This window comes from Echinops telfairi, unplaced genomic scaffold (genome assembly GCF_000313985.2).
Source record: "Echinops telfairi isolate 266 unplaced genomic scaffold, ASM31398v2 ScPeMD7_7400;HRSCAF=8409, whole genome shotgun sequence".
NCBI classification, from domain to species: domain Eukaryota; kingdom Metazoa; phylum Chordata; class Mammalia; order Afrosoricida; family Tenrecidae; genus Echinops; species Echinops telfairi.
Genome location: NW_022111300.1, coordinates 3,097,999 through 3,110,817, shown reverse-complemented (window position 1 = coordinate 3,110,817; position 12,819 = coordinate 3,097,999). Strand labels below are relative to the sequence as shown.

The 12,819-nt window shown below is 42.7% G+C and overlaps 1 protein-coding gene across 2 annotated transcripts in view; it reads right to left on the bottom strand.

Moving 5' to 3' along the window:
• Positions 1-12,819, bottom strand: part of MYOM1 (myomesin 1) — a 178,278-nt gene that overhangs the window by 51,284 nt on the left and 114,175 nt on the right. For both annotated transcript variants that reach the window (XM_045296152.1, XM_030887323.2), the window contains 3 exons: positions 11,858-11,984; positions 8,604-8,788; positions 7,142-7,256 (listed from right to left, as the gene is read on the bottom strand). In XM_045296152.1, the coding sequence (XP_045152087.1) occupies positions 7,142-7,256; positions 8,604-8,788; positions 11,858-11,984 (427 nt within the window). The remainder of the gene's footprint in view (positions 1-7,141; positions 7,257-8,603; positions 8,789-11,857; positions 11,985-12,819) is intronic.

The window sequence follows — 12,819 nt, the reverse complement described above, 5'->3', positions numbered from 1 at the left end:
TTTGTCACAACTTAGATTTCCTCAAAAATTGAACTTTTTTCCTTTAATGTGCTGCACAAGCACATAAATAATTCAGCTAAGATTTCCAAAGATTTGGCTACAGAAAAATGTGGTCAGCTGCTTCACCCCAAACAAGTCCTCCACGTGGATGCAAAGGATGGAGAGCCTACAGAACAGCGTTTCTATGGTCTCCCCACGTGTGGCCCAGGGCTGAAAGGAACTTTCTGGAATTTGCCACTTTCCCACTTTTTTAGCTCCTTCAGAAAATTATTTTTGAAACATAAATTTTTACTTTATTTAATTTTTCCTTTATTATTTTCATTTTAATAAATCACCTTATTGGGGGCTCTTAAAGCACAAAACATAAAATTGTAAAGCTCTAAATTTAATCACCAACTTTAGATGGAAAGGAAAAAGGCCTCTGTTTTTTGTTTTTTGTTTTTAACATTTTATTAGGGGCTCATACAACTGTTATCCCAATCCATACACACATCAATTGTGTAAAGCGCATTTGTACATCGTTTCTCAAAACATTTTCTCTCCATTTAAACCCCCGACATTAGGTCCTCATTTATCCCCTCCCTCCCCACTCCCCCCTCCCGCATGAGCCCTTGATAGTTTATAAATGGGTATTTTGTCATATCTTGCCCTGTCCGACTTCTCCCTTCATCCACTTTTCGGTTGTCTGTCCCCCAGGGAGGAGGTCACACACAGTTCCATGTAATCGGTTCCCTCTTTCCTACCCATTCTCCCTTTACCCTCCCTGTTTTGCCACTCACACCACTGGTCCTATAGGGCTCATCCGTCCTGGATTCCCTGTATTTTCAGTTCCTATCTGTACCAGTGTACCTCCTCTGGTCTAGCCAGTCTTGCAAGATCGAATTCGAGTCATGGTAGTGGGAGCGGGGAGGAAACCTTTAGGAACTAGGGGAAGGTTGTATTTCTCATCATTGTTACATCACACCGTGACTGGCTCATCTCCTCCCCTAGACCCCTCTGCAAGGGGATCTCCAGTGGCCTACTAATGGGCTTTGGATCTCCACTCCACACTCCCCGCATCATTCACAAGGCCTCTGTTTTGTATAGAGCGTGAAGTAACACTGAAAAAGAACAACAAAGCAGGAGGTCTCACACTTCCAGATCTCAATATGCAGCACAGAGCCACTGTCATCCAAATAGCTAGGTAAAGGCATGGCAGTGGCAGGCCACCATTCATTGGCACCCTGAAAGCATGGGATTACGGCAATGAAGTGATTTTCAAACAAACAAACAAACAGCTTGGTACTGGTACAGAGGAAAAGACATAGATGCACTGAACAGAACTGAGAACTTGGAAGTAAGTTCATCCACCTACGGACAGCTGATCTTTAATAAAGGATGCAGCATCATTAAACAAGGGTGAGATCATCTTTTTAACAAATGGTTTTGGCAAAAATAGATATTTCTTTGAACAGATGTTGGGCCATATTATTTGCATTCCCAACCCTGTCAGGTTCTGATTAAACCAATTTTTTTAAAAACAGGAATTTTAATGGGCCTTGATTACTAGTTTGCCCACTGAATCGCAACTCATTATCCTACTGGAATTGTATTCTTCTACTACGTCCTCCTCCTTGTAACTAATCCCAGCTTCCTATCCCCTGATGCTGGCTTGGGGCTGCTTTGTGCTTGGGTCTCACCGGACTCCCCTAGTGCAAATATCCGCACTGCCAGCTCTTTGTTGTTCGCCATTTCACTTGCCACACTGTGCCAGGGCTCTCTGGTGTCTTGAGCCTGATCTGGCTCACCTTGCCTGCCCCTGTGCCTCAGGTCTGATGTGATCAACCACAGATACTGTTTTAGAAATACCAGATATTAAGAACACACGGGCCTTTTTAGGTACTAATAAGTCTAAGCTAAATATATTGCAGCTTTTCACGCATAGGCTTTTCTAGCTGGCAAATTTCTTGGTATAGTGCAACACACTTATGCAGCCGTTACCTGGGTCCTCTTTACTGGCACAGTTAGATTTTATAGCAGTGATGGCTGGGCTATGCCTTCTCGCATGTCTTCGGTTTCAACGAAAGACCAGTGACCCGATTAGCCCCAGTGGCTTAAGTTAACTTTTAATGGGAATTCAAATGACACCAGAAGTTTCTTATTGCTTGTAGTTGTGGTTTGCTATTACACGATAAGCTTTATTTTCTACCTGAAAATTTAATGATATTTTCCAAAAGAAGTTGTTCTGCAATAGAAACCTAAGTTTCAAATCCCAAATCTTAAAATTGATAAAATGATTTCCCCTCCATTCTAACAAAGTAAATGCCTGGGTAAAAGTAATTTATTGGGATTTAACAAAACAAATTCAGACAACTTTAGACTACATATAAAATTTTACAGGGACTTATAAAACCCCACTTTAGAGTTATTTTAAGCTACGGGAAAGACTCTATGATATGTCGCTTTGATGACTGAAGTGCACTGACTCAAGCCGTGCCCTCGTTTGTAGCCTCACATGAATGAGAACGTTGGACGGTGAAAAAAGGAGACCGAAGAAGGACGGAGGCCCTTCAACTGTGAGGTTGCAAAGAAATATGGACCATGGCAAGCAACAGTCTTTGAAGAAATGCAACCAAAGTCCTCCTGAGAGCTGAGGGTGCTGATTGTACATGCCATGAGGAAATAGTTGAGAGAAAAGGAGACCACGTTTGTTAAGGAGAGGGCCCGTGGGATGAGGGAAAGCGCCCATGAATCTACACAACAACCCACACCCACACCCAGTCACGGAGACGACACAGGTCATTCTGTCAGCATATGGTCACTGTGCAGTGGAGCTGCCTCAAGGGCAACCAATTAGCAGCCGCGGCAGCAGCAAACCTTGTTATGAAGTCTGCCGTTCCCACGGCCCGGTATGCCCTGTGCTCAGGAGCCACATCACGCTTGCTTATCGCTCCTCTCCATGCCCACACAGCAACTGGCATGTACTAACGAGACGCTGAAGAAATAGATGCAAGGAGAGGCGTGAACATAGCAAATGGAACAAGTCCAAGTTCACTCTAGGGTTTGGGATTCTTCCACGGGGAAGCATATATTTGTGTGGATCCACCATTCTTTTTTTCCCCCCAGTCCATTTTATGAGGCGTCACGTTCCACAGCCCAGTTACATCAGCAGTATGGTGCAGTTGCTACCACATCAGTTTCAAAACATTTCTTCTTTCCTCATCTCCTGGATATCAACTCCCTTTACTGTCCCCCTACCTCCCCTGCTGGAGCCCCCAGAACCTTATTCTAATGGTTGTCTCTGCAGGTTCATCAATCCTATGTTCCATCAGCCAGAAAACAGACAAACACATAACAAAGATTCATGAAGGTCACCCACAATGACAACATGCTTCAGAGATAAACCCCAATACGAAACACAAAAGAACACACATACACACACACACACACACACACACACACACACACACACACAGAGAAAATAGTGACAACCAGATCAAGCCCAAAATGTATTAAGGGCAGATCAAGTAATAAAGTTTTAACCGCTCAAGTCAGGTTTATCATTTAAATCTGCTATAGTCATCTCTCCAGTACTCTGTTTAGTCACCAGTTTATTCCTACCCTGCAATTATGGTTAGAAAGACATCACCAGACCAATCACAAGGATCACCTAGAACCCCCTCCCAGGGGGACGAACAACGGAAAAGTGTGTGAGGGTGATGGAGGACGACGTAAGCTCTGAAAATAATAATCTATAACTTCTCAAGTGTTTGTGAGGGAGGGAGGGCAGGGATGAAAGGGGAAGAAATGGGGAGCAGATCTCAGGGGCTCAAGTGGGAAGAGAGTGCTTTGAAAAGGATGATGGCGGCATATGTGCAAATGTGCTTGGCACACTGGATGAATGTATGGATTGTGATAAGAGATGTCAGAGCCCCCAATAAAAGTATTTAATAAAAAAAGAGAAAGAACGAAAGACATCACTGGAGGATATACTTAGCAAATGTATTTTGTCATCCATAGCCTTCTGCAAATGCTCTTGTCTAAATGATGAGGCAATGGCTCCTGGGTTACTGTTTAGCACGTGGTTGTCTGCAGCTGGTTTTTCCCAAAACATTCTGGGAATGAGCCGGGCAAAATTAAGGCCTTCTGTTGCCTTACTTTAAATCAGTGACACAAAGGATCATCCAGCAGCTCACCCAAAGATCCATTTCTGGTGTCACCTTCCTAGAGCGGGGCATCTGAGGGCCCTGCCTGGCCACCTGCCATTCTGAGGCTATGGATGAGGAAAGGAGAAATTGGCTTAACTTTTTTTCAACCAACTCGAGATTTGACTCCACAACTTAAGACACCACTTTGGTTTACCAAGGAGCGGGGTCACAGTCCCTCTTCAGTCCTGTCTGCTGTTCTCCCAGAGGGAAGCGCTGCATCTGAGCCCCCTGACACCCACTGACACCTGCATTGTCTAACCTTGTGCACCCAGGGGTCTGAATTTGTAGGAATAGGTGTGTGGTGTCTGCTGTGGTACTTTTAACCTGGTTTATGCATGCCTAGCAGTTCTGGTGGGGTCGTGGCTCCATGTTGCAATCCGCAAGGTCAGCAGTTCGAAACCACCAGCTGATCCTCAGGAGAAAGACAGGGTTCCACTCTCATAAACAGTTACAGCCTTAGAGACCCACAGGGGAGGTTCTGCCTGTCCCATCGGGTCGCTGTGAGTCAGCATAGACTCCAAGGCAGTGAGCTTGAGTTACTGTGGAGCATTTCCTTGTTCCTTGTGAGCTTTGTCTACGGTATACGGACGCAGTGCGGCCCTTCCTCTGCACACCCACCAGATTCTGTATCAAGGGGTCACTTTTGTTGGACCCTTCTTTAGATAGCAGTTACAAGAATAGTTAAAAACAGCTGTGGAGAAACATTAAAAGGAGCATATAGATTTTTCAAGTAGCATCAGATAAAAACGATCTTTGCTTATTTAATTTAATTAACTTATTTATTTATTGTCTCATCACAATAATTTGTAAATTTGTGGAAAAATCCTTAGGAACCAAGATAGAATCTACATAAATTAATACAATGATAACTTAAGTCAGTCAGGCAATAGTAGGAGAGTCTCAAAGCAATTTTTGAGTTCTCCATTAAAATGTTTTTCTTTTGTTTTAATCATACAACTCTTATCACAATCCATACAGACATCCATTGTGTCAAGCACATGTGTACATTTGTTGCCCTAATCATTCTCAAAACATTTGCTTTCTACTTGAGCCCTTGGTATCAGCTCCTCAAACTCCCCTCCCTCATAAACCTTTGATAATTTATAAATTATTATTATTATTAAAACTATCTTTCTATTGTATATTCTTTTCTTCCTCCGAAAAATAAATATTACAAACAATCAGAGTGATGCAAATGAGGGGGGGCAGAATGGAGACCCAAAGACCATCTGTAGACAATTGGACATCCCCTCACAGAAAGGTCACAAAGAAGGAATGAGTCAGTCAGGGTGCAGTATAGCACCGATGAAACACACAACATTCCTCTAGTTCTCTAATGCTTCCTCCCCCCAACTTTCATGATTCCAGTTCTACCTTACAAATCCGGCTAGACCAGAGCATATACACTGGTATAGATAAGAGCTCTCAACACAGGGAATCCAGGACAGATAAACTCCTCAGGAACAATAATGGGAGTAGTGATACCATGAGGGTAGGGGGGTGGTTGGGGGAGAAAAGGGGAACTGATCACAATGATCGACATATAACACACACACACACACACACACACACACACACACACACACACACACACAGAGCCAGGGTGATGAACAACAGAAACATGGGTGAAGGGAGACACCAGACAATGTAAGATATGAAAATAGTAATAACGTATAATTCATTAAGGGTTTATGAGGGTGGGAGGATGGGGGAGGGAGGAAAAAAATGAGGAGCTGATACCAAGGGCTCAAGTAGAAAGAAAATGTTTTGATAATGATGATGCAACATATGTACAAATGTGCTTGAGTCATGGATGTATGGATTGTGATTAGAGTTGTAAGGGCCCTCAATAAAATCATTTAAGAAAAAGAAATATATTCTAGATCTGTCCTTTCTTTATTTCAGTCTGAAAATGGGAATGAATTAAATGTAAGTGCACTAATCAGAATTAATATCAACTTAACATAACGATCAGAATAAATATAAACGTAAAATAACTGGCAAATAAATAAATAAATAACCCTTGTTTTCCTAGTGAGCCTAATTTTAATAGACTGAAGTATCTGATGTCTTTGAAAAATCATACAAATTGAGCGATAAGGAAATCATTATTGTCCAATGATCTGAAGCCGCTTGGGGAAGGAACACTGTGAACTTTGTTCTCGTAACAAAGGGAAAGACTGTCTTCCCTCACCCAGTCAGGGCACCCTTGAAACGAGGAAGTGTGGGTGGCCTCTGGCTGACTTGCTGCTGTAGACCATGTAGGGCAGACGGCTGTTATTTTAGCCCAAGGTCAACAAACCATGGCCCAGAAGCCTAATCGGGATGTTGTCTGGGTCTGTATGGCCCACAAACGAAGAATGGTACATTTTTTTAACCAGTTGAGAAAAAAATAGAAACAATATTAATATTTGGAGTTAGAAAGCCTATATAAAATTCACATTTCAGTGCATAATAAAGTTTGATTGGAGCACAGCCATGCTTACTAGTTGATACATTGTGGGCGGCTGCTCTTTTCCTATATGGGCAGAGGTGTGCAATGCTCACAGAGACCATGTAGCTAAGAAGTAAAACATGTTCATTATATGCTCTTCACAGAACAAGTCAGCCAGTCCCTGCTTTTACTTAATAGATGCTATCACGCAAATCCTCCGTTTGTTTAAGAAGTTTGCCTCCCCAAGACTTCCTATGTCAGGGCCCAAAGGAATGATGCCCCAGGAATGTTCCATTCAAAAAGCTGGTCCAGGAGCTTAAAGCTCTTGCTCTGAGACTGAAACCAGAAAACCTTAGTTACCTCTCCAACGTGACTCACCCTACCACCCCATCCTGAGTGGCGATGAAGAACAGCCACCGTGCTCAGTGAGTCAAAGGGCACTCACTGATGGTTTTGTGTTGGATGCTGTTCCTGTCACCTTACCCAATGAGCGTCATTGTAGTAGGAAACAAAAGCACACCTGGAAGGGTTTGTGCCACCACAGGCCCAGCAAGTTCAGACGGCTTCCCGACACCTGCCTGGTTTATGGCACGGACACGGAAGACGTAGCTGCCACCCTCCTTGAGGCCTTGCACCTGGAAGAAGTAGGCAGAGCGGCAGTGGGCATGTCTTTGAAACAGCAAGGCTTTCCCATTGTGACATTGTTTTAGTGGTCTGACCTTTAGACTGTTTCTTTCCCTTCTGGGTCATTTGTAAGGGGTAGCTGAGGGCGTCTAAAATTCCTTCCAAGTCTTTTAAGAGCTAATTTAATGGCCAGTAACATCAAAAGGCAAGGACGAGTTTAAAGGCGTTATCCACCTTATTCAAAAAGGCAGCATACAAAATACTCATGATAGCATCACTTTTGCCTTTTGGGGGGTTGTTTCTTTTAATACATTCCATAAATAATTTCAGATAAAATTCTTGGCAAGAAGGAAGAAGTCAAACCACGCATCACTGATGCTCCCCAGTTTGCTTAAAAAGTGTGTGAGGGCACAAGAACAGAACCCAAAACTGTCCTGTAAATTTGACATAGTTATCTCTCCTTAAACAGGAAACAATTGATTTAGTTATGACTTTAAGTGATTTATAAATAATCAAAATGTAGAAAAATCTGTAACCCAAGGGCTTACCATGAACCAGGTGCAATGGGGGTGGGTCTATCTATGAAGACTAACTTTGAAGTGGGTCTATCATTATGTATATACATAATGATAATATATAGACTGTATTTATAATATATATGATGATAGCCCCTTCATAGTTTGTCTGTGTGTGACTTTGAGTTCAGCAAGTCTCATTATTATATTAAATCTTGTTAATGTTCTATAAAAATGAAACTTTCTTTTTCAAACAGGCGACTTTCAAAAGCCACATTGTGTTTGAAGAAGGAGTTTACTACACAGAGAGGGCATATTCCCCATGATATTGTGATGGAGATCAGTAAGACTTATTTATCCAAACGGCTTAAATCAAACAATGCTAGAATTGAATATATTCATTCAATTAAGGGGAGTGCTTATGACAGCAGATTTAAGAGCTATGTATCAGCAGTTAAAGATGGACTTGTGCGAACGATATAAAAATATCCCCCTCAAGAAGAGTAAAAACAGTCACCCTTTGAAATGGGAAGCAGTAGGGTCTTAAGACTAATGGTCATTTGAGGTGGATCAGATCCGGCAATCAGGGAAAGAAGCGAGAAAAGGGAGCCGGTAGATGCTTTTCCAAAGCGAGGCTAAGGAAGTCAGGTTAAATATACCAAAGTGCTTTAAGCAGCAGACACGTCCCGCAATCCCCATCCCGAAATGGAATTTTACCAAGGGCCCCATATGAAACAGAGCAATACAGTGGTGTCCTGCATTGTCCGGCAAACTCTAAAGCTAATGTTCTGAGTAGGGCAGTTCTCGGTAAAGATAGCTTTAAACCGATGAGCGCCCTCTTACCTTCAGGTACTTGTTTTTGGTAGCTGCCTCATTGAGTCCTCGCCATTTGTCATCTTTGGCATTGGCCTCCTTCAAGTCCACAAAGTAACCAGTCACTGGTGTCCGCCCAGAGTGGATGGGAGGCTTCCACTGGAGCACCAGGGAGTTCTTCCGCACTTCACTGTACTTGAGATTTTGAGGAGGTCCTGGAAGAGGGAAGCCCAGGAGAAGGAAGTACGATGTGACAAGAATCCTCAAGTAGGAGTCCACTTAGAGCCACACCTGTGAATGACCTGAAGGCTGCACCTGGTACTTAGGCTCTCTTGTCTTGGACGCTAGCATTCCCATGGAAAGGGCTGGTTTGGGGTCTTTCTCCATCCCTCTATGGCATCCTTCTATTGAGTGGGTAAGGTCAGTGCAAGGAAGTGCTCAGTACTGAGTTTCAAGTATGTGGGCTCTTCTCACGCCTGCAAATTTCCCTGGATCAAAACCTTTCATCAGAACTATTTGATTTAGTGACAGATTCCGTTTCAGTTGATTTTTGCATAGGAATCTGAGCATTCCCCCAAGTCTCAATGAGCAGGAAGAAAACTCTATTGGATGGCATGTGAATGCAAAGAGTAATACTTCTTTCAAAGGGAAAAAAAAGGGTGTGTGTGTGAAATATATTACAAAACATCTTCCAATTGGGGGAACATATTTCCCCGAAAACAAGTATTTGATATATGGGTACAAACAAATGAACGGGTATGGTTTGCAATGAACTTTTGCCAAAATAAATAGAACCAAGCCTGTGGGGCTTGAAGGCTGTAGTAACCATGATCAGTTACTTTACATTCTTTTTTTGTCTTCTAATTTTTCTATTATGGATTTATTTATTTTTAATCGTTTTATTAGGGGCTCATACAACTCTTATCACAATCCATACATACATCAATTGTGTAAAGCACATTTGTACATTCATTGCCCTCATCATTCTCAAAACATTTGCTCTCCACCTAAGGCCCTGGCATCAGCTCCTCATTCTTCCCCTCCCTCCCCCCTCCCTTATGAACCATTGATAATTTATAAATTATTATTTTGTCATATCATGCCCTGTCTGACGTCTCCCTTCACCCACTTTTTTATTGTCCGTCCACCAGGGAGGAGGTCACATGTAGATCCTCGTAATCGGTTCCCTCTTTTCAATCCACCCTCCCTCCACTCTCCAAGTATCGCCACTCACACCACTGGTCCTGAAGGAGTCATCCGCCCTGGATTCCCTGTGTTTCCAGTTCCTATCTGTACCAGTGCACATCCTCTGGTCTTGCCAGACTTGCAAGGTAGAGCTGGGATCATGATAGTGGGGGCATCGGGGGTAGGAAGCATTTAGGAACTACTTTACATTCATATATCACCTTCATCTTGAAAACAATTAAGAGACACTAAGTGCCTTGATAAGCCTCTAGGGAGAATGTCAGATTGTGCACGCTCTGTGCATACTCTTTGCGCTCTTGGGAGAGCCCTAATCTCTCCTTGCATGACCACCAACTTCTATGAAGGTGACACATTTATTTATTTATCTATCCCTTTTTCTTTAAAAAAAAAAAAAAGGCAACTAATTTCTAACCAATTACACTCCCGGGAAAGTAAACTCCAAACACAGTCGCACTCTCCTTTTTCCTCTGGTGTTTGTGATGGATAGGTCAATTTTGCTTGACCCTTTAACTTGTCAAAATGTTAGGCTTTACAACACATATTTTGGGGGACATCATTTAATCCGAAATATTCCTCCCTTTGTCCCTCCAAAATTCATAACCTCGCCACATGCAAAACATCCCCCCATCCCACCATTCCCAAAGTTTTAAACCAACTCCAAGGACAAGACCGTATCTCCCAAACTGGGGCAAAGTTCCTTTTTATCCATGAGCCTGTGCAATCTAGAGCACAAGTTACCTGTTTCCCAAATACCATGGGATCAGGGGCACAAGGTCGACATTTCCATTTGTAGTAAACGGGAGACACTGGAGGGAAAGATGGGATAATGGGCAACAAGCAAGACCCCAAACCAGTTGAACCAATTCCATTAGCTCTCCAAGCTGGAAAATCATCCTGTTCTTTGAGACCATCTGGGCAAGGGCCAGACCTAGCTCGTTGGCTTTTTCCTGTGTTCACACAGACAAGAGGCAGACGGCGTGCTTGCCTGGCTTTGTTCTCTTCCTCTGGACCATTCAGTCTAAGCAAATGCACCTGCTGCTGTGGTATTTAGTTAGAGCCATAGGTCACAGACTTCATTTTTTCAACAAAAGATGGCGTGACCGTGTCCTGAGTGAAAAGCCCAGGATGCGTCTTATTTGTACAACTAATGTTTCCAAATCTTGAATGAAGGGTATGAGTCACTCTTGTACTCTCACTGCGTCTGGTGTGTTCGTTGGTTTGCACAATACCTTCAACGTTCATGGCCTGATTGGGTTTGCTAAGAGTTTTTGTAACCACTGTTCTGTGTCATCCTCAGAACCCTGTTATGTTATCCAGAGAGTCGCCACCCTTACTTTATAGAGGAGGATCTATGCTCTGTGGTTTCTTACTATTTAATGTTATTTTAAAACCATTTTAGGAGAATAGCACCGATGAAACACAGTATTTCTCTAGTTCTTTGAGACTTCCTCAAGCCTCACTATCATGACCCCAGTCCTGCCTTTCAGTTCTGGCCAAACCAGAACATGTACACAGGTACAGATAAGAGCTCAGGACACAGGGAATCCAGGTCAGACAAACCCTCAGGAACAGAAGTGGGAGTAGGGATACCAGGAGGGTAGAGGGAAGGGGAGGGGAGGAGGGGAGGAAGAGGAACCGATTGCAATGAGCGACAAATAATCCCCTTCCCCCTACAGGGGTATGAACAACAGAAATGTGGGTGAAGGGAGACAGTGGTCAGTGTACGATATGAAAACAATAATAGTTTATAATTTATAAATAGGTCTTGAGGGTGGGAGGGTGGCGGGAGGGAGGGGAAAAAAGGAGCTGATATCAAGGGCTCAAATAGAAAATAAATATTTAGAAAGTGATGATAGCAACATATGTGCAAATATGGTTGATACAATTGATGAATGGATTGTTATAAGAGCTGTAAGAGCCCTCAATAAAATGATCTTCAATTTTTTTTTTAGCTTACCCAAGATCTATGAGAAGTCTTTGTCCGTAAAAGTTGTCTTTATAGCACTTTAGTTTCATACCTTCCTTCTACTGGGAGACATTCTGCACTCTTGTTCTGAGATATGGGTTCTATGATTTACCTGGAACAGCAATTGTCCACTCTTCACAAGTAAAGGATTCACTTGCTGCTGAGAATTCTCCTAGTCCAGCCATATTCATGGCAGCCACTTGGAACTGATACACCATGTTCTCCTTCAAATTGCTAATCTGCAACACAGACAACATCACAGACAGTGAATATTTCTGTTTTCTTTACTGTAGGTGTTCAATATTTATTTACTTCCGGTAAATATGTATTTACCTCTGGTAACACCAATAACACACACCATTTCTGAATCTCGTCCCATTGAGTGTGGATGAAATTTGTAAGCTACTTTTAACCAACAGCGTGTGGCACATTGCTACCATGCTGACCGTGGTGTGCTCTGTGACAAAGGAGAAGGGCGATGGGAAATGGAACCTAATCAAACAATTTTACATCCACCAAAAGACAGACTATCCAGGGTGGACCTGCCTTATCAAATACAGACTATTAAAAGATAGTCTGGGCCTTTCCTGACAAGAGACACGTTTCTGATGGTCCGGAGGAAGTCAAAGACCATGCTGTGAACTGACTGACCGTGGAGAAGGGCCGTCTCGTAGATCTTAGCTCACCAGTAAAGCTGCAAGCAACCGAATTTTACCAACAACCTGAGGGAGCTCAGAAGGATCCAAGCTCAACTTGGCCGCCAACGAGACTGAGCAGAGTATCCAGCTAAGCCATGTGGAGACTCCTGATAAGTAGAATGGTCAGAGATGTATGGTTGTCTTAAGCCACTAAGCGTTTGGTAATATGTTGTGCAAATACAAAAGAAAATGTATAAATAGCCAGATGAAAATTCCGTGAATTCTAAGCTAGAAATAAAAGTATTCAAATCTGTCATGTTCCTGTTCTTTACTGTGACCTATTTTTTTAAAACAGCATATAATTTACATAGTATACACATTCAATCATATCAAGGAAAATTGTACAATCATTACCATGTCATTTTTAGGACCCCCC